The following is a 24,487-nucleotide window of genomic DNA, read 5'->3' as shown; positions in this document are numbered from 1 at the left end:
GACACCTAACGGAGGGGTTTTGCTTGACCTATAAGTCAGGGGTCCAGCCCACCCTCCCACCACTCCTGCTTGGGTGCTAGCAGAGGGGCCCAATGTGCCCCTGGCCGGCTCCCTGCAGCCAGCTAGGCCGGTGCTCCAGGACCCTTGCTATTCTCCTGAGAACATGGGCCATGAGTGGTGCGGAGCGGTGAGCAGTGCAGCCAGGTGAGGGGAGGAGGGCTGGGCAGGGAGGCCACAGGCACAGGTCCAGTCCCAGGGCCTCTGAAGCCTGAGCCCGCAAGGTGGCAGGTCCACTGAGAGGGGCGGAGTACCTGTGCAGGGAGAACCACCAAATACTGGTTTCTGAGGCAAAGCCGCAGGGCATGGAGACAGCTGCAGTGTGCCCGTCTAGAGTTCATCCCTAGAGAGCCTGTAAAGCACCTTGTTGCTACATTTTCTAAGCTGATGAGGCCGAAGCAGGGAAGATGACGGAATAGTGGCCAGCCTGCTGAGCCCTGCCAGCGCTCTCAGGATGGCTTAGCGTCATCTTCAGAGCATGGTAATTCTGTCATAAAACGATCTGGGTTTGCTTGCAGATTCCTGCACCTTACTGCAGGAATGGGTTCACCCTCCATAGACTCTCCCGGGAAAACACAAGGATTCCCAAAGGCCAAAGCTGCCCTGCAAAAGAAGCTTCAGCACTGACAAGAGCTCCAGGAGGCTGATCCCAGGCACTGGTCAGACCGGAAGGGAAGGCTGGAACTGAGACTAAGCTAAGTGGTCAGCTAAGTGTTGTCCCATATTCAGTCAAGACTATGAATCTTTGCTTATATGCAAGCTATGGACCGTTGGGTTTGGAAATTCCTTAGTGGCTTTAGTAAACAATTTGTGTATACCTATGTGTCACTGGTTTTGATGTTCTGGTTTTGCTGGATCCAGGGAAGAAGGGCCCCAGAATGTCAGAGGGGCCAGAAAGGTGACCTGGATGGCAGCCGACCATGCAGAGGGGGTGCAGGGACTCCAGAGTCCCATCTCAGCTCACACCCTGCTGCCTTGCCTACTGGTGACACTGTGGGTGGCCCTCCTAAGGTTCCCAGTGGCTCTGCTATGACACTGTGGGTGACCCTCCTACAGTTCCCAGTGGCTCTGCTGTGACACTGTGGGTGACCCTCCTAAGGTTCCCAGTGGCTCTGCTATGACACTGTGGGTGGCCCTCCTATGGTTCCCGGTGACTCTGCTAACAGTGGGCATGACCTGCCAGGTGCATGGCAGAACCTGTAATCCCTGCCACCTGAGAAGCTGAGGCAGGAGGGTCACAAGTTCAAGGCAAGCTTAGACAATTTAGACACCTTGACTCAAGTTTATTTTTTTTTATTTTTTTTAAATTTATTTATGTGTGTGTGTGTGTGTGTGTGTGTGTGGCCAGCTCAGCCCACCAGGGTGCTGGGCTGGCTGGCATGTGGTGCTGGGGGATTGAACCGCGGGCCCTGTGCTTTGCTGAGCTTGTTCTAAGTAGGTGCTTTAGACCACTGAGCCATCTCACCAGCCCCTTGACTCAAGTTTAGAAGGCCAGAGATGCAGCACAGGGCTCCCCAGCTTCAGGAAGCAGGAATGAGCATAGGGCACGTCTGCCTCCCGGTGTGGTTGTGAAGCTCAAGAGAACAGACAGGGCACTCTGCTGGTGCACACGGCAGGACGTGGGCCAGGTCCTATGTAGCTCTGGCACCCAGCGGGTACACTGCTCACCCCAAGGTGAGTGAGTGACCCCAGACCAAGAGCTGCTCAGGCTGCTGGGGAACCATAAAGCCCCAGCGTTTTTCTCCACCACCTAATGCAGCTTTGGGCAGGTAAGGACTATTTCCCTGCTGGAAGCCAGAATGGATTTTATCATGCCCTCTCGGGGTAACTGCCTTGTGTTCACCACAGCTAAAGACTACAGGGCAAAGTGGCAGCTGTGAGTTGGTGAACAGTGGCTCTTAGCAGCCATCCACAGGCATGAACTTTCAGCCTCACTGAAATAAACAGAGGAGGCTGCAGAAGCACAGAAGTCGGAGTCCTAGAGAACTTGCAGGAGGGTGGGGGAGGGGCTCTGCAGGCCTGTGTCCCTGCAGATTGATGACTGATGAGGGTGTGAGGGTGTTCGTCTCCTAAAAGCTTCTCTGAGGGAGTTGGCCAGTCCTGGCCTTGACCTTTCTCTCTCTTCAGAGGGAATCACAAATGACCACTCCATCCCATAGACCTGCAGGAAACCAAAGAAGTCCAGAGCTGATAAAGCCGGAAATGAAGGCGGGGCTCCGTCTTTGGAGGGAATAGGAGAATGGCAAGCCGATCTTCTAAGCTCAGAGCACCCTCTGCTGGGGAATGAGACTCCCTGCAGACAAGGGCCTGGTGTGCAAAGAGCTGCAGGCTGACTTCATCCTGGGCACTCAGGTAGTGGAATCAAGGACAGATCTACAAATAGACAGGTGCAGGGTTTATTGACTGCAGATATTTTCTTTCTTGTGGTACCGGGGACCAAACTCGAGACCTTGTGCTTGCCAGGCGGTGCTTATGCTGCTGAGCTCTCTCCCCAGCCCCAGGGTTTATTGGCTAACCAGGCTGTGGAAGCTGTTCTCTTTCAGGGCAGTGGGTAAGAGAAGCAGGAAAGTGAGCTCCTAGGATCCTGAGGGGCCTCTGCTCCACCCCACTCAGCTCTTCAGCCATGACATGGGAGAGCTGGAATCACTCAGGATTCACCACCCCCTGTTCTGTGCAAAAGCCCACCTTCATTTGGTCTGTCCATCCAGGCCCAGGCCCTCCTCTTGGAGACAATGGAGGGGGAGAAGGACCAAGCCCCAGGAAAGCAGGACAGCCTGAGGGTGGGGCTCAGTGGTGGAGGACTGGCCTAGAATATGCAGAGCCCTAGGTTCTATCCCCAGCACTCAAAGGAAGGAAAGAGGTGAAGACAAGGACTGTTGTAGACCCCACAAGGGCTGATAGGACACATATCCACCGTTGGATCATGCACTGGGGCCTGCGGGGTTTAGCACCCTCCTTCCATGGCCCTAGAGAGGGAGTATGGTGGCAGTTCCTGCAGGGATGGCACACTGCCTGTGTGGCTTTCTGGTTGGGAGAGGAGCTGGGCTTGTGGGGTTTCTGCCTGAGGTCATAACCAGAGGAGATCAAGAACTTCTATGGTTGTATCTAAAGATGCCACATGGCATTATGGGGCAAGAGGAGACAGCTCTTCTGTTCTATACAGAAGACATGGAGCTACTCCAGGATAGGGGTGGCACAGAGCATAGGTACCCCACCTCCTTGGTCCCAACATGCCTTCCTCTGCGAGCCCTGGTCCTGAGCCACTTTGGAAGCCAGGTTATCAGAAACCTGAACCAAGTTGGTCCACTACTATCCTAGGGCTCCTCCTGTGTCTGGAAGTGCTGAGGTGCCGTAGGAAGTGACTTGGCCAGGGGAACGGCTTAGGGAGGAAGTTGCACCTATAAATTGGCTTGCTGGTGGCTGAGAAGAGAAGCCAGACATCAGGTGGTCCCAGGACGGTGTGTCCACTCTCAGCTGCTAAACCAAATGTCTAAACACCTACACATATCCCGTATGTGAGTAGGTAACCCAGGAGTGATTGTACAACTCCCCTTTTTGAAAACAGAGGAGAGAGAAAGGCTTATAAAGGTGCCTCATAAGGGTGCCTCGCCCAGCATAAAGGATGGCTGGTCTCAATGGTTACTGTGCTACCAAGTTCCCTGAAGAGTACTAGGCAGACAGCAAGTGGCATAGACAGCAGGAGGGCCTCAAGCAGCAGTACTTGGCGGTGAGGTGGGACGGGCCTCTTCAAAGCCCCTTGTTGTAGTAAACCACCTCGATGCTGGGGTTCTCCTCATGGATCTGGGCTCTCAGCTCCGGCTCCAGCCTGCTCAGGTGCATGGAGCTGCAACAGAAGGGTACAGCTGAGCGGCCCCGGCCCCATCCCTGCTCCCAGAAGGGCTGGCTCACTGGCACGCTCCTTCCGCAGATCAGCTGAGGGCCCACCAGGCCTCCCCAGGACACACCAAAGCGCTAGCTATTCCCAAGATGTGCAGCTCTGCGCAGCGTTCTTGGCCAAGCTAGGGCAACACTCACCTCCTCTGGGGGAACAGGGCACAGCACAGAGGGGTGGCAAACACCAGGCTGGAGGTGAAGAGTGTTAGAAAGGTTTGTGAAACACGGGCCTAGAGTGTTCCCGCCCTGCATCCCACCCAGAGAGGTACTGGTAGCCCTGAGGGGGCAGGTGGACTTTTTTGTTTTTTTTATGCTTCTAGGGATAGAAGCCAGGGCCTCATGTGTGCCAAGCAGAGGCTCAGAGCTACATCCCCAGCCCTATGGTGCAGACTGATGAAGACCTTTCGGGGATATTAAACCCAGACCTGACATGAGGCTGTAGCTGAGGAAAGAGCCCCCAAAGCCCTGTCCAAGTCTCCACAGCCAGAAAGTGGTGGAATCAGGAAATAAATGAGCAGGAGGCTATGGACGGTGCCAGAGGGATGCCACCATGGCTCTCTGGTGGATGCAAACTGGAACTCTTCAAACCTTTAATGTCAGATCACCCCTACCACGTACAGTATGCCCTGTGGTGGCAGAGAGTGCCAGTGGATTATGTATATAATCACCTTAAAGGCAGCAAAGACCTGCGCACCCACCATGGACAAGGTGTGCCTCGGGGCCCCTGCTGGGCCTTGAACACTTACCAGAAGCCCACCAGCCCCACCTGCAGGGGCGCCCCCAGCCAGGGCCGGCGCTGCGGAGAGAGAGACAATGCAAGGGCTCTGTGCCTCACCCTCCAGCCCCTTCCTGTTACCCACAGGCCTCTAGCCTGTCCCCACAGTCCTGCCCTTGAGCCCTGGGATGCATGTACAGTCCCTGGCTCTTCTCCAAGCCTGTGGCAGGCTGGGCTCTCCGGCTAGGCCTACATGCTTCCCAGTACCCCACACAGTCGCACCTAGCAGAGCTGGCACCCATGGTACTCTGTGACCCTTTCTCTCCCCTCAGTTACTATGGGAGTTGCTTTCTTCTAGAAGCAGACTCTGAACCCCCACTTCCTCTGTCTCCTTAGCACTAACTGTAAGAACCACCATTCTGTTCTTCGAGTGTGCAACTCCTGCCTCAGGACCTTTGTCCCGGATACTTTCTCTACCTGCAAGATTCTCCTCTGTGCGCTGTGCCTGGCTGGCCCTTCTCATCCTTTGGGACTGCAGCTCTCCTCTGATAAGCCCATGCCACTGCCCTCCCACACTGGCTTCCTACAAAGCTCATAATCTGATGCTATGGTTATGGGTTGCTTCTTTGTTCATCCATTTCTTTCTTTTTTTTTTAAATTTTATTTTATTTATTTGTGTGTGTGTGTGTGTGTGTGTGTGGCCAGCTCAGCCCACCAGGGGGCGGGGCTGGCTGGCATGTGGTGCTGGGGATTGAACTGCGGTCCCTTTTTGCTAAACTTGTTCTAAATAGGTGCTTTAGACCACTGAGCCATCTCACCAGCCCTGTTCATCCGTTTCTGCATGAGACTATAAACCTCACGAGTACAGGGAGGCTGTCTCACTCTGTGCTGCCTCCACAGCCAGAGCCTGTGCTCCAGCACCCTGCGGCCCTGTCTCATGTGCCTGGGTGTGGATTGTGTGCATCTATTGGTAGGTGTCACTGAGTGACAGCATGAGTGAGACACAAACGTAATGATGAGGTTCACTGTCACGTCTGCGACACCAGCTCCTTCAGGACGGAAGCCGTGTACTTCAGCCGCTGTGCTCTCCCCTGCTCCCTCCCTGCTCTTCCCTGTAGCCCAGCTCATCCTTGCTAAATGAAGTAAGCTGCAGGGCTGGGAGAAGGGATGGTGAGTCTCACTCAGGCCCAGCGGGGGCTGACCCTCTTCCCTGACCCCAGAACTTCCATGATGGGGAAAGTGAGTCACCCACCTTCAGGAAGTCCTTCTTCTCCAAAGCATTCATGATCACTGGAGGAATGGCTGTGGGAGAGCAGGGCAGAAGATAAAATGAGTGCGGCAAAGTCAAAGCCCCCAAAGGGAAAAGGCCCCCTCACAGCTCCACTCACTCTCCTCAGACCCTTACCGCGTCATTCCAAAGACCTCACAAACCTCAGCCCTCTTCTCTCAAAGCCTCCTGTGCCCCACAGCTGCCACTCCTCACCCATGGCAGGGATCGCCATCCCGATCCTTGACACCACCACCTGGAAGATCCCTTGCTTGGCTGCAGTGACCGAGTGGCCCAGCCTCTGCCCTGGCTCATCAGTCACTGGGATGCCCACCTGCAGCTCCCTAGGAAGAAAAGGGGTCTGGGGTTACATCAGAGGCCCCAAGCACCCTCTGCAACACAGGCAGCTGCTCCCTGGAGTTCTGCACACGTGCAGCACCCAAAGGCCGGTTCTCCCACTCCCTGGGACCCAACCGCAGCTATCCCAAGCCATGACCACCATACTGCCCCAGTACTGCTGCTCAGCTTGTCCCAGAAGACCTTGGGTAAAGGCTCGAGAGGGCCAGGTACTTTACCACTCATACCCAAGTACAGTCGCTGCCAAGACCATGCCTGCTCTTCCTAACAGCTTGAGTACATTGTGGCTCAAAATAGCTGCTTTTGTCTTGACCATCACATACACCCCCTCTGTCCAACCCAAGTCTCGTCTATGCAGTGATTTGTTTTTTTCTTTATGTATTTGGGACAGAGTCTCACCATGCAGCTCAGACTCAGTGATCCTCCTGTCTTCAGCCTCCCCAGCACTGGGATTACAGGCGTGCACCACCACACCTGGACTCGGTGGCGGGCTTAGCACGCCCGGAGATGGGGCCAGCATGGCCTCTGGTGCCAGAGATCAAACCCTGATCTCTGTGCTTACCTAAGCAGTATACAGCGATCTCGCTGCCGCCAGGGCCATGTTGCTGCCACAAGTCCCCCATAAACTGCGTCCTGTTCAACCCTGGACCCAGGTCCCTATTTCCATCCTATAGCGCACTGGGGCTGGTCCTCATCCACTGGGACAGGGTCGTTCCAGAACACAGGCTCAGACTGTAAGGACCAGCAGCTCATGGTAGGGAGGGAGAGGACTGTCCCCATGCAGAGCTGGTTGGCATAGCTTGGAGGTGTGAAACACGCACACTGGGCATGTCTGTGCCAGGAGCCAGGACTGCTCACCTCTGCCTCATCAGGGGGATGTTGATGCAGTTGGCAGCAGCCACTGCTGCAAAGGGCACAAATCTGCCAACCAAGGTGGGCAGGTGCTGGGGAAGAAAAGTGGTGTTCAGTGGCCCTAAGGGCCATAGGTGGAGGCCAGGACTGAAGGAGAATGGGGTAGAAGTAAAGGCTGAATGGGGGACAGTGGGGAACCTTACCTTGGTGAGAGATTTGAGCCCCAAAGCTGTGGCCACAGCCCCCGTGGTAGCACTCACATAGGCGGTGCCCAGCTGCCTGTGAGCGGAAGAGCCAGGTCATAAGGGAGAGACGAAGAGCCTAGCAGTGGTGCATGGTACCTTAGAAGGGTCTGGAAGGCCCCCCAGCACCCACGTTAAACTCCTTAGCTGCCTACTCCCTCCCTCTGAAGGGGAGTGGGTCCCTCAAGGAACTTGGACCCAGGGGGCCTGAAGACTCGCTGACCCCTGGGCATCAAGAGCAGCTGAGAGGAGTGGTACAGTCCCTCCTGGAGATGTGGCCTCACCGCACGGAGATTGGAGCGTCACCGCTGCGGTTGGAGTAGTTGACAATGGCATTGAAGGACTGATTCACCCACTGCCAGAACACCACAGTTGGGGTCCTCCTGAGGGAACAAAAGTTCAGTACTTACCCCTGCCCCCTCTACAGTGTCCCCCACCCTTGAGCCTCTATACTAAAACCCCAATGGTCTTTCCCAAACCCTCAAGGAGACCCAGTGGATGATCCTAGAACCTGCTCTGCTCACCCCTGCTTACCCCCTCACCCCCACTTTCTCAGGCTGAGTTCTGAGAATGGGAGGGGCTAACAACAGCTCCCACCCACCATGATTCCTCCAAACTAGCCCAGGAGGAAGCACACAGCCACCGAGGCACACACTAGCTCGTGGTACGCAGCAGTGGACGGAGGAGGACCTGCCTGTAGAAGGTGAGCATGCAGCCTGTGATGGTCATGTTCATGGGCACCTGCGCGGACATCCGGCCAATGAGGACCAGCTTCTCTCCCGTGTCCGGGTGGAAGGCAGAGTCATACACGTACTTGGCCCTCCACAGCTGGTCCTCAGTGAGTCCCGGGGCCACCACCCCAGCCCTGCAGAAGTTGGCAAGGCACTGACAGGCTGCTCTCTGGACAGATTCCTAAGCTCTGTCTGCCTCTCAGGGAAGACAGAGGTCAGGAACTTTGGCCCCCACCTCAGAGTAAAGAAGCCCTTTGTCTCTAGGGGACAGGTCACTAGAGGGAGCACCAAAGCTTCTCAGAAGGGGGACTTCTCTTTCCCTTCTAGCCACACAGTTTCTGCTGGGTCACAGGTGGCGGTAGTTTCCAAAGGATAGAAAAAGGGTAGGAGCATTAAAGAGTTTTCCTCCTGATGACAGGAGGAGTGCCCTCCCACTTCCTTGGGAATTGATCTTGAACCCTTCTAGCCTTTCAGAGAGTGGACCAGTAGGGGCCGGGGAGGTGGCTCAGTGCTTGAATAAGTGCTTCCCTGACAAGCGCAAGGGCCAAGTGGACCAGTAGTGGGAAAGATCCCTGTAGAAGGTTTGCGTATAGGGCAGCCCCACCCCTCATAAATATCAGTCCCATCTCCTCAAGCCAAACACCATAAAATTATTTGGGCTAAAGCTCTGTTCCATAGATGTCTGTGATGCCGGCTGGCAGGAGGGGGCTGTGGAGCAGGATCACTAAGGAGGGTGCTCCAGATTATCAGCAAGGAATGAGATGCCAGGTGACAGGTCAGGTGGAGGAAGGATCACCTGTAGTTCTGCACAATGTTCCGGGAAGCTTCCAGCTGTGCCCCAGACAGCAGCAGGTTTCTGGGATCGGTGACAGTAAAGAAGTGCCGGGCTCTGCCCAGGAAAGTGCTTTGGTCCCAGCGAGGCTCCTGAATGTTGATATCTAAGGGCAATTCACCCATTTTCTGCAAGACAGGCACAAGGCCAGAGGGCTTCTGGGACAGAGACCAAAGGTTTCATGTAGCTTGGAGGCCCTTGCCCGGCCCCTGAGCCTTCAAGAGCACTTAAGGTGCCTACAGATAGGTAAGCAATGGTGAAGGAGTCCTTTCCTAGGCCCTGCCCTGGCCAGGGACCTACAGCCTGGGGGCACTGGGGGACAGATACAGGACAGACCAGAAAAAGAGATCTCCCTGTGATCTGGCCTGGTGCAGATTTTCATGATGGGATTTAACTGTGTCTGATGCATGAACAACTAATCCCAAGCAGCTAGTCATGAATGCCAGATGCACAAAACCGTGCATGACTATACACCCAGGCCTATGTCAGCCACAGCCCGAAGCTGTCCTGAGACTGGGTACGAACCTGGAGGCTGTCTGGGGAGAGCTCTCCACACTCCAGCCCTGACTGCAGCGGAGCTTTGGGCCTCCCCAAGCTCTCTCTGCTCTGGAGCTCAAGGAGAAGGCAGCCGTGTCCACACACGCAGGCGCCCACTCAGCCCCCTCCAGGCCTTTCTCCTGAAGCCCACACTAATGACCCAGGCTTTTTCCGCCCGGTGGCTGGGCAGGGCCGGCACAGACACCCACCTAGCTCTCTCTGTGCTACCCACATCCCAAATGAGCAGGGTTCAGCGGACACCCCTCCACCCAGCCCAGAAAGCCTGGAGCAGCCATCTGGCTGCGCAAGGCAAAATCCTGCAGGATGACTAATCCCCTGCAGCCTCACTTCCTCCTTCACAAGCAGACACGCCCGACACACACGCACAAACCGGCACAACCTTACCAAACATGCAAACGGTGGCCCCACACTGTACGTACCAACCACAGAGACCGTTACACGCGCGCGCGCGCGCGCACACACACACACACACACACACACACGGCCCAAGTCTGGATTGCAGACATTTGAATGTAACCACGGGCAGCTTCACTCCACGCTCCTCCCCCAGTCAATGTCGCCCCCATGCAGCTTCACCGAGCCCAGGGTCCTGACCCCTTGTGACAGAGGGCGAGCGCATCTCACAGGCCCATTCTCCAGGCACCGGGCCTGCACCCTCCCCTCCGCTCCCCACACCCGCCGACAGCGGCACTCACGCTTCCAGGGTTTCTGCCTCGGCTCTCCTCTGCTGCAGCCAGTCCGCGCCACTGCCGCACACACCCTCCCCCGCCCGCCTGCTAGGCGTCACGTGACACGGGCGGAGCGCTAGGGCGGCGGAGCTCTGCGACCTGACGCTGTGGTCGCCGCTGGAGCTACGCCCAGATTCGGGACCAGGTCCCACGCCCTCCAGATCCTTTCGCAGGCGGGGATCGTCTTCGCCTTCTCCCTGCCGGGTGAGGCAGGAGACGGAGAGGAGAGACCGACCTGCGGCAGCCGCGTCGCCTGCAATGCCCGAGCCGGTCTCTAGAGGCGCCCTGCTCGCGGCGGGGGTCTGGGCTAACGGCGCCGGTGGGCGGCCAGGGCTCCGGTTACCCGCAGTCTGTTAGGTGACGCCTCGGCGACTGCGTCCGCTTGCCAGACCTCCCCGGCTCCTCCCCGGGCCCCCGGCTCGAGGCGCAGCCCCTTGGCATCGCCTCCTTTCATGGCTGCACCCCTCCCCGCTCCGCTTTTGCAATCCCCTGCTGCACTGTGGCCCCAGACTCGGCGTGTCCCTAACCTGTATCCCTGGACCACAGACCTGATCCCAGTGGCTGTGACTGGAGGGCGAGAGCCTCGTAAGACCTCTGAGTCCGGAGACATCGGGAGGGTCAGACACATGCTGGTGCACACACGGTGTCGGGGACCGCGGACCTACGCGTCACCTCTCCAAACTGGCGGCCAGAGACACCTACCTCCTGCCCCCGTCAGCCACACACAGACAACTGACTCGCCCAGTCACTGCGCCATGCACTCCTGCACACGCTTCTGTCCCCGAGCTCAAGTCCCGCTGAAGACATCAAGGGATGTCTTCCTTGGTGACATCCTTCACGGAGTGGGGCGACTCTGCAGAGCCCGCGGCGGGGCTAGGGGACGCATGGGTCCGGACGCCCACCTGGAGGTGCGGAGCGGAAGTGACTGGCGGTCCCACAGGCCAATGGGAGCTCGGGGCACCCAGGCCCGCCCTCCCGGCGCTGGGCCGCGGGGCACAGCAGGGTCCCAGCGACGGTGGCGCAAGCCCGGTTGCAAGGGCGAAGCAGGGCATCCGAGCAGGTGAGGGGCAAAGCCAGGCCCGGCCGGGCGGGGCGGGGCGGGGACGGGGTGGGTACCGTGCTCTGGGTCCCGGAGCGGCTCTGCTGAATTCGGCTGCGGGTCTGCACAGGGTGTTGGAGGGTCCTCACTAGCAGATCCCCCGCCCGTGCTTGGGGAGAGGGTCACGCAGCCACAGCACATCGGAGCCTCAAACTGGGCCTGGGATCCTGGGTCCTGAACCGTATCCCTAGGCTAAACCCTCCTCTTACACGCGGGAGAGGTGCCTCTGTGGTCAGAGCCCGAGTTTTCTCACACACTTTTAGTCCCAGGGTCACCCCATCTCTATGCTCATCTCTGCTTCAGCGGGGCCTGGGTTCAGGCAGAAGACTCTCTGAGAGCGGAAATGGGCGGCCAGAAGAGCTCCCTATCAGTCCACTGTGTATACTCAGGCTCCAGAGGTCTGAGCCAGTGACCTGGACCCAAGAATCTTGGCCTGAACCGGGGCTGGGGTGGGCCTCGGAAGACTAACAGCGCTGCAGCGATCATCCGCTGCCAAACCCTGAGCCGCTGCCCAGGTCTGAGCACATGCTGTCTGAGGGGCCCAGCGATGCAAAGGCCCATGGAGTGTAGGGCACAAGGTGCTGGCCGCTGGAGGGCTACCACATCCCTCCCAGGCCCGTAGGGTGCCGCGCCGGCCCATCCACACCATGGCGCGAGGTTTTGTGGCCGGTTTGGACCCACTGGGGCTGGGCGAACTCAGCTCCGGCTCCCTGAGCTCCCTGTCCGCCCGAGGCCACCTGGGCAGCGACTCAGGCTCCACCGCAACGCGATACCTGCTAAGGAAGCAGCAGCGGCTGCTGAATGGGCCCCCTCGCGGAATCCGAGCCTCATCGCCCATGGGCCGCGTGATCCTCATCAACTCCCCCATCGAAGGTGGGTCGGGCGGGGCGCTGGGTTGCGAAAAGCTCAGGATGGTAGCAGGGTCAGAGGGGGAGGCTGGACCTGGAGGCTTCAAAGAGGTCCAGTTGTGTGTACCTTCCAGGGTAGATGGAACAGGACAGAGAGTAGTGTGACCAGCTCTGTCCCCAGGCTTTAGGGGCAGAAAGAAGAGCCTGCAGGCAGAGCAGGAGATGCTCTGCAGGGACACTGCCATCTTGCACACTGGTTCTGTGCCACGGATTAGCTCCTACAGGGGGCCAGCATGGATTAGGCCCAGTCTTCCCTTTCTAGAAATGTACATTGTGGCAGGACTCGGGTTGAAGCAAGAGCAGCTGGTGTCGGGATGCAGCTGGTGCCCACAGACGTTGGAAGCAGCAAATGCAGAGCACAGCAGGGAGGGCACTTAGGAGACAGCCTGGTGCCCTGACAGATGTGAAGCGCAGAGAGCTGGGGACCAGGAGAACCATGTGGCAGGGGAGGGGAGGGCCCTGGCACCCCTGGCTTCTGTAGGCAGGACCAGATGGCTATCTCCAGTTCCTCTCCTCTTTCTTCTCTAGAGGAACTCCCGGGGCTGCATCTGCAGTAGGCCCTATTTCCCACCTGATGCTTGGGCCTCTCTGGCCTGCCCACCCCCAGGCAGTCGGGGCAGGGATCGAGTGTGTTACTGGGGAGCAGGCTTTCTTCTGCCTGTGGCTGGCACACTCACCCTATCTTCCACGGCAGGTGTGCATTGCCAAGGGTCACCACTGTCATTCTGGTCAGGGGGTGGAAGTGGAGGCATGGGGCACCTGGCACTCCATTATTAGAGAACTTCTGATATACTGTGCATACCACACACTCCATGCCCATCTTTCAGAATCCTGCAGAGAACCTGCCAAAAGTGCCACAACTGCTTGCTCCCCTGCCTCACCTTGCCATGCGCTGCCAGGAGGCAGTGAGCGGCACCGAAGGCTGGGGGCGTCGGTCTGCCCACCAGGCCTTGCCTTGAATGCACAGTCCTCCCCTCATCGTGGGGAGAGACATGTGAGACAATAGCTGGGGACACCTGCGCAAGTGCTCCTGTCTAGACCCCTTCAGGAAAATAATGTAACAGATGAGGGAGAACCTGGGGAGCGTCATGGGAGTGTCTCCTTATGGGGAAACCCAGGAGTCCCACCAGCTCCAAAACTCAACTGGTCCCAGAGAAATGTATACTCTAACCTGGCGCTGTGGTACATGGCTGTAATGCTAGCTATTTTGGAGGCTGAGGCAGGAGAATCACCAGCTTAAGACCAATTTTAGGAAGACTCCATCTCAAAAGAAAGGAAAATAGAAAGTGCGTGATCTTTCATCTAAACCAGCACTTTCTCCTATTCTCATTCATTCGTTCAACTATGTGTTCTCTTGTTTACTCAAAAAATGCTCAGATACCAAGCACTGTGCGGCATACTGGGCTACACTGGTGGAAAAGAATTATAGTTTCCATGATTGAGCTTACAGCTCAGTGAGAGGAGACAGGTAATAAACAAGGCATGAATAGTTGGTGATAGCAAAGGGTGGGAGAATCCAGAAGGAAATAGTTTGAAATGATTGCTAAAACACAAGCGTGGTGCTCATACTTCAGCACGGGCTGGGCCGCCTGGAGGACAGAGCCAAGGCCTCCCTGGCCCTCGGCTCCAGAGCTCCTGGTCCTGTGGGCTGGCTGCGAAGCCCAGGGATGCACGCTGTGACCTTCCAGGTTCTACTCCTGCTCTGGGAATGGCTGTCCTATGGGGAGCTCAGGCTTCCTGAGAGAGTGGTAGCGAAGAGGAAGGCAATGAGGAAAGGCATAGCCTTAGAAACGCTGGCACAGGGGCTGGGGAGATGGCTCAGTAGAATATTGCAAGGGCCTGAGTTCAATCCCCGGTTCTGCCATAGAGAAAAAAAGGAAGAAATGCTGGCACAAGAGCATTTCAGGCAGAGGGGACATCCAAAAGTTGGCCTGTGTGAGAAGGAAGGAGGTCAGGGCAGCTGACGACCAGGAAGGGAAAGGAGTAAGCAGAGGCAGGCAGAGGAGGCCATGCAGGAGCTCAGGCAGGGGCGGGGACTGTGTGCCGCTCGTCCAGCTGGCCATGCAGGGGTGGAGGAGGCAGCCAGTTCAGGAAGAGGCCAAGGGTGCCTACAGGGTGGAGAGGGAGAGAAGGGCCCCAAGGAACGATGGGGGTCGGGGGTGGGGGTGGGGGAGGTGGCCTCTGGCTGAGGCTGTGTCCCCGTCTGGGTCTGTGTGACTTGCAGTTCGTTGCCAGCCCCAGGATTGCCCAGGTGTTGGCCCCACATCAGTGCTTCCATCCGCCATGGAGATTTCTGTCTGAGCTTCCCTGCTGGTGCACTGTAACCTGATTTCTGCCAGATCAAATTGAAGTGTGTGTGTGTGTGTGAGAGAGAGAGAGAGAGAGAGAGAGAGAGAGAGAGAGAGAGAGAGGGAGAGAGGGAGAGAGGGAGAGAGAGATTTCACCTTCTCAGACCTCTAGAGTAAGTCTGGCCTGAGAAGAAATCTCACCTTCTCACCTGGAAATCAACGTACCATCTTCTCTCCTTGAATTTCTCTGCCCAGAAGGCCTCTGGGCCAAGCCTGAGCCTGGCCCTTTGCATCCCTTCCTGGGGGCGCTCCTTCCCTCTGCACCCCCACCTCAGCCCTCTAGGAAGCACCTCTCCCTCCACCCTGCCCAGCACTCTCCATGTAGACTCCCAGGTCCTGAGCCCTGAGCCCTAGAACCATAGCTGAGAGACATACGGGACTCCAGAGATGATTGTAGATATAGCATTAGGATTTCCCCACCTCAGCTCCAACACTCCAAGATGGGTCTGCCCCTGAAATTCCATTGTACCGCCATCGAAGTGTTTCGGAAACCCTCTCCTTACGAAATCTGACTGCCTAGTCCCGTGGTGTGGGCTTGGTTCTGTCCTTCAGGTCACACTATCAGGACAATCTTGTGCCTCTGCAGGATGCTTCACAGTATTCGGGGTTATTTCTTCTGCAAGTGAAAGGGCCAGGACCCCTCAGCTTTCCAGAATGGAATCTTGAATCTTCCTTTCTGTGCCTCTGAAACTCCTTGGCAGGAGTTTTAAGCATGTGGGTACAGGGAGCTGCAAAGCTACATGCACGCACACACACACCTGTTCTCACCTGCCCCACACCCTCTGGGGTCCATAGGCACCAGGAATCCAAGTGTGCACCCCTTTAGGGACCTTGGTGCTTCTGTGACTGTCCACATTCTGGCCTTTGTAGGTCTCCAAATTAGAGTCCCTGGGTCCTCTGTGCCCACTGAGCATGGGCTCATGCCTATGTCCTTGTCCCCACAGCCAACAGCGATGAAAGTGACATCATCCACGCTGTGGATGTGGAGAAGAGCCCAGCAGGACGGCTGGGGTTCAGCGTGCGGGGTGGCTCTGAGCACGGGTTGGGGATCTTCGTCAGCAAGGTGGAGGAGGGGAGCAGTGCGGGTGAGTGAGGCCATGGGCGGGCGGGGTGGGGGGAAGTGGGCGCTGGCCTGCAGCAGAGGCCAGACCTCTGGAGGGGAGGTCAGCAGCACCTCGCCTTGCAGAGCGGGCTGGCCTGTGTGTGGGCGACAAGATCACCGAGGTGAATGGGCTGAGCCTGGAGAGCACCACCATGGGCAGTGCTGTGAAGGTGCTGACCGGCAGCAGCCGCCTGCACCTGACTGTGCGCCGCATGGGCCGCGTGCCGGGCATCAAGTTCTCCAAGGAGAAGACCACGTGGTGAGCGTAGTCCCACCCTGCCCCTCCCCCAGCTCTGGGCACTAAAATGCTGGTTCTGGAGGCCTCACTCTGACATTAGAGGTGGCCCACTGCCCTCCACCAGCCCCATCAGCTCAGCTTTCTGTCACACCCTGCACATGCAGGCCTTAGATCAGAGACAAGCCCTGGGGATGCGTACTAGCTGAATGCACAGTGTGTGCTCTCCATCAACGCTGGGAGGAAGAGAGGGAGGAAGGAAGGAAAACGAGTGCTGTAGCTGCTCTGTGAAAAGAGGGATTGGGGCCTTTCCTCACCGTGCCGCACCCTAGGTCCCCCTGAGCATCCCAGCCTGGAGCAGGCAACCCCTTCCTCGAGCAGTTGCCAGGGCTCCTGGGAAGGAGGCAGCAGGTGCAGCTGAGGCCCCTCACTATGTCCAGGGTGGATGTGGTGAACCGGCGGCTGGTGGTAGAGCGGTGTGGCTCGTCGCCATCAGACAGCGGCTCAGAAGATGGCATGCGGCGCATCGTCCACCTGTACACGACCTCTGACGACTTCTGTCTGGGCTTCAACATTCGCGGGGGCAAGGAATTTGGCCTGGGCATCTACGTGTCCAAGTGAGGGCCCAAGCAAAGGTGCTCGGGAGAGGGCCCATGCTGGGGCAGAGAGACTGCCAGGCTTGCGCCACCCATCCTTATCTGACCCCAGAGTGGACCACGGTGGGCTGGCCGAGGAGAATGGCATCAAAGTGGGGGACCAGGTCCTGGCAGCCAACGGTGTCCAGTTTGACGACATCAGCCACAGCCAGGCGGTGGAGGTACTGAAGGGCCAGACACACATCATGCTGACAATCAAGGTAGGCAGGGCTGTGGGAGCCGGGAGCTGGGCTGCAGGCAGGGCTTCCTTGACTGCTTGTGCGCTGCTAGACGCCCTGCTCTGCCAAGGATGCCATCTCCACGGCATGGGGAAGGGAGGCCAAGTGTGCTCCTCAACTCTGTTCTGTAAGAGACTGAAGCCCGCAGAGGCACAGGAGCACAATCTGTGAGTGCTGCACCTGACCCTGGCCCCAGCCTGCCCCCACAGGGCCTGGTGGTACCTCTGCTGAATGGGGACCTAGGGCTGGAGGACCCCATGCCCCGCCCTGCGAGAGGCAGCGCCACTGCACCTTGGGGCAGGACCTGGTAGGGAGCACCAGGGGCCTTGGACTGCATCTCTTGTGCCACTTTCAGGAGTGCCCAGGGCCAGGTCTTCCCCCTGGAAGATGGGGCTTGTGCCTCCCTCCCTGAGTCCCCAGCCGGCCCCCTTCTACCCTGTGCTTCCTGCACCTTCACCACTCACTTTCTTCAGCACCCCACCTCTACTCCCCCTCCCCCTCCCTTCACATCATCCCAGACATCCCTGTGAACTCATGCCCACCCCTTATTTATTGTTTGATAGTATCTTTAAACATCTTCTAGGTGCTGGCCACTGTGCCAGCTGCAGCAATGAGCAGGGTCGAAGGATCTCTGCTCCTGGGGGCAGACGGTTCTTACAGGCTGTGAATATGGCTATGAAGAGTAGTCTAGAAAGCGCCTGTGTCAGGGCAGTGAGCAGCCCCTGTGGGTACCTAAAGCACAAGCACAAGCAAGCCACATGAGGAGCTGAAGGAGAGGTTCAGGGGTAGGAAGAGCAAGTGCAAAGGCCCTGCGCCACAAGGAACCATGGGCCAGAGCACTGTGACTCCGAGGAGAGAGATGGAGTTGAGAAGTGTACTCCTGCCCTGTTCCTCTCCTTCTGCTCTCCCACCTGCTCTGCCATTCCCACTGTGCCCTTGCAGGAGACTGGCCGGTACCCTGCCTACAAGGAGATGGTTTCTGAATACTGTTGGCTGGACCGATGTAAGTGGCTCAGGCACCCGAGATGGAGGGAAGATGGGGGTCAGATTTCTGAGAAAGGAAAGGGTATGGCCAGGCTCCCCAGAACTGCCTGCAGGCCCCCCTGAGGGCTTGCAGACTCAATTCCAGCTGCAGGCCTGGGGCTCCTGTGAATCCAGAAGCAGCTCTCAGGCTTCCTGGGTTGGTGGCAGGACGGCAGTGGCTCTGACTCCCGTGACCTGACAGTCCTTCCTCCACCCCAGCCCCAAGGCCCACGAGTCACAGGGTGCTCACTAGCCAGAGGCTTGAGATGCCATCCCCTCTCCCTGCAGTGAACTGTGGGGCGCTGCCGCAGCTGACCCCCGCCTCTGAGAGCAGCTCCAGCGTCTCCTCCTGTGCCTCCAGCATCCCCTACGGCTCGGGCTCCCTGCCCTCTGACCAGATGGATACCAGCCTGGGACTGGAGGAGCCCGTTGGCCATGGCCCAGGCTGGGGCAGGGCAGACACTGCCATGCAGACAGAGCCTGAGGGTGGTGGGCGCGTGGAGACCTGGTGCAGTGTGCGGCCCACGGTCATTCTCAGGGACACGGCCATTCGCACTGATGGCCCCCCAGCCTCCCACCGCCTTGCCGCTGTCCCCTCCGAGTCCCCCAAGACTGCACTGCTGCTGGCGCTCAGTCGGCCCCGGCCCCCCATCACACGCTCCCGGAGCCAGCTGACCCTGTGGGGTATGTGGGATGTGGACCACAGCTCTCTGTAGCCCTGCTCCTGACCCTGCCTCCCGGTCAGGTCTGGGCCCAGAACTCCACTTGCCCCAGCCTTGACCCGGGACCACTTGGAAATATATCCAGCTCCTACTCTGGGCCCAGAGCCACCCTAGGACCCCAGAAGCTCTGGTCTGCTCTGAGGTCTAGCCTGCACATGGCCTCTCGCCCTCTCCTTTCCTTCCCAAGACCAACCTCTCACGTAGCCACAGCCTGCATGGGGAGGGGCATGACCAGAGAAGAAGCAGACCCATGTGACTCAGCATGACAGGGAGGACGGGGAGCCCCCTGCCCTCCCCACGCCCTGCCCCTCCTTGCAACTCCCGGTCCCCCCTGTGTCTGCAGAGGAGAAGAGGCAGCGGAAGAAGGAGAAGTCAGGGTCCTCTGGGGAGAAGGGGCCTCTGCAACGCTCCAAGACGCTGATGAACCTATTTTTCAAGGGAGGGTGGCAGGGACAGCACACAGGGGCCGGGTGCAGAGAGGCCTGGACGCTGGACAGCAGGAGCCCAGCCAAAGCCCACCCTCATCTGGACCTGGACAAAGGTAGGGAGGAGGGTGTAGGGCCAGGTCCACCAGCTGGGCACCCAGCTGGTGCCATCCGTCACCCTCACTACCCCATGCTGGTAAAATAGGAGACCCCTGCTCCCTTGGTAGTAGAGCGGAGTGAGCAAATCAGCAGAGCTCACACAGTGCCACCTCGGCTGCACAGAAGGGACTTTGAACACCCTGTCACCCTACTTCACCCCACTTTCCAGAAAGGGAAAGCAAGATTGTGAGAGAGCACAGCACAGCACAGTTCTGTGGTGGAGAATTGGTCTCAGGCGCTCAGGGCCCTGATCTTGGTGGCAGGGATGTGGGGCCTGCCTTTGCCCAACATCTAGCTTCACGCCATCTACACAGAGCTCCATGTGCCCGGTCCACGTCTAGGACCGTCCGCAAGGCTATCTGCAGATCCGGGTCAGCAGGAGGCCCAGCCCTCGGCTGTCTTCATACTGAGGCCACGCATGCCTGGGAGGCTCAGAGTCTGGACTGAGGGCCCGGGGGCTGGCCTGAAGATCTGAACAGTGTCCCCAGACATGTGGCCCCCACCTCTTTGGTCCTCCTCTTCTGGGCTGGCTTTGCCACCTTGTACGGAAGTGCCACTGCTACTCTTGCTGAGCACCCTGAGAGCTTTGGCTAAGCCCTCACTGCTCCTGGGCCCTGTCATGGCCCTGTTGTGGCCACAGGGCCACCCTGTGAACAAACCACCAGGAGGCTCCTTCATGAGACAGGTTGGGGTGTGCCCACCCAGAGAGAGGGCAGGTGCCCAGGACTGCCAGGTGCTGTTTCCAGAAGGAAGGGTGAATGTTGTTTGGGTGAAAGCAGCCAGAGGATGAGCAGCCAGGCGCTCCCCACCCTGGTCCTTGCCGGGGGCAATATGGTGCTGGTCTGCAGTAGACACATCCCTCCAGAGTAGGGTGACTGCCCCTCCTGCTGCTTTCTCCCTCAGCTCCCTCGGCTTTGTGCTTTCCTGCTTCTCAGCTGTCTCTCTGGCTACTCCTCTCTCTTCTCCCGAGGCTACTCTTTCCCTCTGTCCCTCCAAGGTAAGTCCCCCATTCACCCCTTTGAGTTCCTTCCAACCATACTCTTCGGGGGGTCTCTATGCCACTTCTCAATCCCAAGTCTTCTCTGACTCCCTGCACCTGCTTTGAGCGAAGTCTCTAGCTGGCCAAGGCCACCTGGCCCAGCAGGCCAGGCCTCTTGTCGCCTGGTGCCGCCTCCTGTCACCCCAAGCTCCATCCATCCAGATCCCAACCTTCACTTCCAGACTCAGCTGAGCTTCCTCTCCTCACAGGGAGTGCAGGGCCTGTGCAGAAGTTTGTCACCTGGAGACTGAGACGTGGTAAGTTGTATGTCCCTGTCCATGACCTGGTCTGCAGTAGAGCAACAGGCAGGTGCATGCTGGGGTCAGCTTAGTGTCTGTGGGCCACTAAGTGGTACTCAGTGGGGCCATGCAGGGGCAGCTGGGCAGAGAGGTGCCGCCGGGGCAGCACGAAGAACTGGACCAAGCTTCCTAGGAAACAGAAGGTTGCAGGCAGATAAGTGCAACCTCAAAATACATTTTGAGGGCTTGTGATGAGACCCCAAAAGACAAATTGGAGGGCAATGAGAAACTGAGCTAGGATGCCACTGGGGAACAGACCAGTGTATGTTTAGAGGACATGGGGGTCATTAAGCCAAAGCTCCAGGAAGGCACTGACTAGACCCAGGCTGGGTTTTGCATATCTGCCACCCCAGCACTTTAGGAGGCTGAGGCAGAAAGATGGCCAGTTCAAGCACACCTGGGCAATGTTGCAACTTAGAGCCTGCCTCAAAAAATAAAAAGAGGGGCCGGGGAGATGGCTCAGTAGGATAAGCGCTTGACTGGCAAATGCATGGATCTGAGTTCAATCCCCAGTTCCCCCCAAAAAAAAACCCAAAAATAAATAAAATGTAGCTCAGTGTGAAGTCCCTGCTGTCCCCAGTGCCAGAAAGAAAAGCAAAAACCCAAATGTGAAAAGAAACAGAATGGTGTGGGGTCAAGGCTGAGGACTCCAGTGGACAGGTCACCACAGGATGCCACGGAGGGCAGCCCACGCTGCAGCTGCAATCTGGTCCTGGCACCAGGCGGCCCCACCTACTTTGGGGCCTGGCCTTCGCTGTGGAAAGCCATCACACCCCGTGGCTCCTGCCCTGCAGACCGGGAGAGGGGCCGGGCCCTGTTCTTGGCCAGCTCTGGGAGCCCCTCCAGCCAGCCGCCCAGCGCGGAGGAGCGGGTGCAGGCCTGGGATGGCCGGCGGCCTCTCATTCAGGACCTGGCCCGCCGGCTGCTCACCGAGGACGAGGTGCTGGCAGTCACGCGCCATTGTTCTCGGGTAAGCCTCCCACCCCTGCCGCCGCGCCCTCTCTTGGCCTGACCCTGCGCCCGTGCTGTCCATTGTCTGTACACGCACGCACGCACGCACGCACGCACGCACGCACGCACGCATGGACTGGCTCACAGTCGGGAGCTGTGCCTGCCACAAGCCTCTGAGTACCTGGTTTATCAACCAGGCTGCGTGAGAGGAACCACGTTAGCCCCCTGCTCTGGCTAGCAAGTGCCCGCTGTCCCTGCAGTGCCCCCCCACCAACCCCAGATGCCTGAAACGTGGCCATTTGTACATCCCTTTCCAAGGCCTGGAGGTAGGGTGCGTGTTAGAGAGCCCCTAAACCCAGTAGGCGTGCCGTAGGCTCTGAGTGCTGCGTGGGCAGCCGTTTGTCCGCCTCTAATGGACCTGCAACCCGCGGCTCCACCACTAGGTGGGCGCGGCGACTGTCTCTATGGCTGCTCCTGCGCCCAGCCCTACCCCTGGAAATCTCCTCGGTGCGTCCCTTACGGGCGGGACCCACATGGAGTCTCAGCCAGACCCCAGGGCTCCCTGTACCCTCTGGAACAGTGCCCTGACCGCAGAGGTTGGTAGCGTCCCCCAGGTTGCGGAGGTGAGCGGTCTCTCCACCGCCACACCTGGATCACAAACTTTACCTTACGCGCTGACAAGCCGCGAAGCCCCTCCAGGGAGGCCCTGGCCTGTTCATCTCGCGGTGCCCATGGCCTCGGCTTAACCAGGTTGGGACCTGCACATCTAGGAGCTGCAGCCCAAGGAAGCGGCCCGCGCGGTACTCAGAGGCAGGCTTGGCCTTCACACCAACTGGGTCGCTTCCTGCCACCTGCACACTGCTCCAGTCTGTCCTGTGGGGTCAGCATGGGAACTGCCACGTCCGTGGTGCCCACACCAACCTCCCACTTCTCTGCGCTCTTGTGGGCGTTCTGCGTCTCACTGCCCTGCGTGGCTGCTGTACTCCCCATCCCCACCAGACCGCGTTCCTGAGGCTCTGGGTCTGCATCACTGTACCCCTGTGGCTGGTACAAAGCATGGCATTCCATGGGTGCTGAATGTGCGTCTGTGAGCGTGGAATGCGTGCACACATGTGGCTGGCTCTGCACAGTATGTGTAGATGGTAGATTTTTCTCTTATTGAATCAGGATCTTGCAGTGTAGTCTAGGCTGGCCTCTATCTTGCTGTGATCCTACTGCCTCCGTCTTCCAAGTGCTGGGATTACAGGCGGGCACAAGCAGGCCTGGCTGGATAGGCAGCTTTTTTGTGTGGCTCAGGGCCACACATGTAGTTTACATTTGACTTATTTCCAGATATTAATGAATAACAGTCCAGCACCAGAACCAGTGCTGCTATTTGTCTGTGCCCACCGGCTGTTGCTTGTGTGCAGCCCTGTGTTGCGCTCCTCCTCACCACCAGGGGCAGTGCTGTTCAAGTAGGGCCTGGCCCTAACTCTCCCGAATCTAGGCCTTGACATTTCAGGCAGTGCCAGGCAAAAGAGTGCTGGCAGAAGGGCTTCCTGGGAAGCCATCCCTTCCCCAAGGTCCTCTCCCAGCCCCAAACAAGGCCTGGGACTCCCTCTGTGTAGCAGTGGAGTGGCGACTGGAGTTCACCCCCAGCACCTTTCGCACAGGGCCGAGGCTTCCTTTGCCAGAGTGGGCACGAGCTGGAGGCCTGGTCCTATACACACTCCCTTCCCCCTGCGGCCCTAGCACAGCGCTTTCTGCCCAGCAGCTTCCTCTCTCGGGGTGGTTGCCAGCTGTAAAAGGGTTAGCAAGTGCATTGTGGGCTGGAGGTGTGTTTTAGTGGCAGAATGTGTGCTTAGTGTACACAAGGCCCTGGACTGAAGTTCAGACACCACAAAAATAAAAAGTAATGGAAGAAAATATGGAGATGCTCATCTCTTGGATATCATGCAGGTGTTGTGGCATATACTGAGAAGGCTGAGGCAGGTTTAGCCTGCCCCAAAACGGAACATGAATTTTAAGCCCAGCTTGGGCAATTTAGAAAGTCCCTCTCAGGAATAAAAGGTCTAAGGATGTAGCTCAGTGGCAGAGGGTTTGCCTACCTTGTGTCATTTCCCTTAAATCCTCAGTGTGTGTATGGGGGAGCCCTCACTACGAAGCCATTGTTGCTGTTGTTGCAGATCTGTTCTTTTTTTTTTTTTTTTTTTTTAAAGTTTTTTTTTTTTTTTTTTTTTTTTTTTTTTTTTTTTAAAGTTTTTTTTTTTAATTTTATTTATTTATTTATTTATTAGAGAGAGAGAGAGAGAGAGAGAGAGAGAGAGAGAGAGAGAGAGAGAGTGGTGTGTGTGTGTGGCCAGCTCAGCCCACCAGGGGGCGGGGCTGGCTGGCATGTGGTGCTGGGGGATCGAACCGCGGTCCCTGATGCTTTGCTAAGCTTGTTCTAAGTAGGTGTTTTAGACCACTGAGCCATCTCTCCAGCCCGCAGATCTGTTCTTGCTGTAGGCTTCCTTGTGGTCCCAAAGAGTGCCAAGACCATCTTGTAGCCCTGGAGGTGGAGGGACAGTTCCCAAGCTCAGTGGGTGGGTGGCCCTGGGCCCTCAAGGCTGCCTGACCATGCATCTGTCTCTGTAGTATGTGCATGAAGGCGGGGTGGAGGACCTGGTGCGGCCCCTGCTGGCCATCCTGGACCGGCCAGAGAAGCTGCTGCTGCTGAGGGACATCAGGTGTGAGGGGACAGGTGGATGGGCAGGGGCGGGGATGGCACGCACAGAGGCAGAGCTTTCCTGTGCTGAGCCCTCCCCACCAAAACACATCTGGTGGCCCTTCCTGCCCCTAGAAGTGTGGTGACCTCCACAGACCTGGGTCGCTTTGACAGCATGGTGATGCCCGTGGAGCTGGAGGCTTTGGAGGCCCTGAAGAGCAGGGCAGGTCAGTGGGGGGAGCCGTAGGACATCCAGACCCTGGGGAGAGGCACAGTGAGGGGTTGGCAGAGATCCTGGGGCTTGGGACCGGGGTGCCTGTGGGGCCTGGTGGGGAGGGGCACAGTGAGGAGAGGGTGGCAGAGAGCCTGGGGCTTGGGGGGACC

General features: G+C 58.0%; 2 protein-coding genes across 4 annotated transcripts in view; one reads left to right on the top strand and one right to left on the bottom strand.

Moving 5' to 3' along the window:
* Positions 1 to 2,432: 2,432 nt before the first annotated feature.
* On the bottom strand, positions 2,433 to 10,234 carry Sfxn3 (sideroflexin 3). Of its 3 annotated transcripts, none has more exons than XM_004631441.2 (11): positions 10,201 to 10,234; positions 8,912 to 9,075; positions 8,079 to 8,249; positions 7,669 to 7,767; positions 7,346 to 7,421; positions 7,149 to 7,234; positions 6,150 to 6,277; positions 5,919 to 5,968; positions 4,698 to 4,747; positions 4,093 to 4,140; positions 2,433 to 3,901 (listed from the first exon to the last, which is right to left on the bottom strand). In XM_004631441.2, the coding sequence occupies exons 2-11, from the start codon at positions 9,070 to 9,072 to the stop codon at positions 3,805 to 3,807; spliced, it is 966 nt and encodes a 321-aa protein (XP_004631498.1). In that variant the 5' UTR covers positions 9,073 to 9,075; positions 10,201 to 10,234; the 3' UTR covers positions 2,433 to 3,804. The 3 variants fall into 3 exon arrangements, with proteins under 3 accessions (XP_004631498.1, XP_023571277.1, XP_023571275.1); XM_023715509.1 differs by lacking the exon at positions 10,201 to 10,234 and adding an exon at positions 9,694 to 9,844; XM_023715507.1 differs by lacking the exon at positions 10,201 to 10,234 and adding an exon at positions 9,473 to 9,494.
* Positions 10,235 to 10,509: 275 nt separating this feature from the next.
* Positions 10,510 to 24,487, top strand: part of Pdzd7 (PDZ domain containing 7) — a 16,745-nt gene continuing 2,767 nt past the window's right edge. The window contains exons 1-12 of the mRNA XM_023715506.1: positions 10,510 to 12,205; positions 15,533 to 15,673; positions 15,775 to 15,949; positions 16,366 to 16,542; positions 16,634 to 16,781; positions 17,742 to 17,802; positions 18,111 to 18,506; positions 18,888 to 19,085; positions 20,377 to 20,424; positions 21,261 to 21,436; positions 24,034 to 24,125; positions 24,239 to 24,330. Coding sequence (XP_023571274.1) covers positions 11,980 to 12,205; positions 15,533 to 15,673; positions 15,775 to 15,949; positions 16,366 to 16,542; positions 16,634 to 16,781; positions 17,742 to 17,802; positions 18,111 to 18,506; positions 18,888 to 19,085; positions 20,377 to 20,424; positions 21,261 to 21,436; positions 24,034 to 24,125; positions 24,239 to 24,330 — 1,930 coding nt within the window. The 5' untranslated portion in view covers positions 10,510 to 11,979. The remainder of the gene's footprint in view (positions 12,206 to 15,532; positions 15,674 to 15,774; positions 15,950 to 16,365; positions 16,543 to 16,633; positions 16,782 to 17,741; positions 17,803 to 18,110; positions 18,507 to 18,887; positions 19,086 to 20,376; positions 20,425 to 21,260; positions 21,437 to 24,033; positions 24,126 to 24,238; positions 24,331 to 24,487) is intronic.

The sequence above is a fragment of the Octodon degus genome, unplaced genomic scaffold (genome assembly GCF_000260255.1).
Source record: "Octodon degus isolate 3935 unplaced genomic scaffold, OctDeg1.0 scaffold00042, whole genome shotgun sequence".
Lineage (NCBI taxonomy): Eukaryota > Metazoa > Chordata > Mammalia > Rodentia > Octodontidae > Octodon > Octodon degus.
Note: the sequence above shows the minus strand (reverse complement) of the source record. Positions and strands in the feature narration are given on the sequence as shown.

Coding starts and splice junctions, on each gene's coding strand:
- Sfxn3 (XM_004631441.2), bottom strand. CDS start 9,072: ATGGGTGAATTGCCCTTAGATATCAACATTCAGGAGCCTCGCTGGGAC. Junction 4,748..5,918: donor AGAAGAAGGACTTCCTGAAG/GTGGGTGACTCA, acceptor CTCTCTCCGCAG/CGCCGGCCCTGGCTGGGGGC. Junction 3,902..4,092: donor GCCCTGTTCCCCCAGAGGAG/GTGAGTGTTGCC, acceptor CTTCTGTTGCAG/CTCCATGCACCTGAGCAGGC.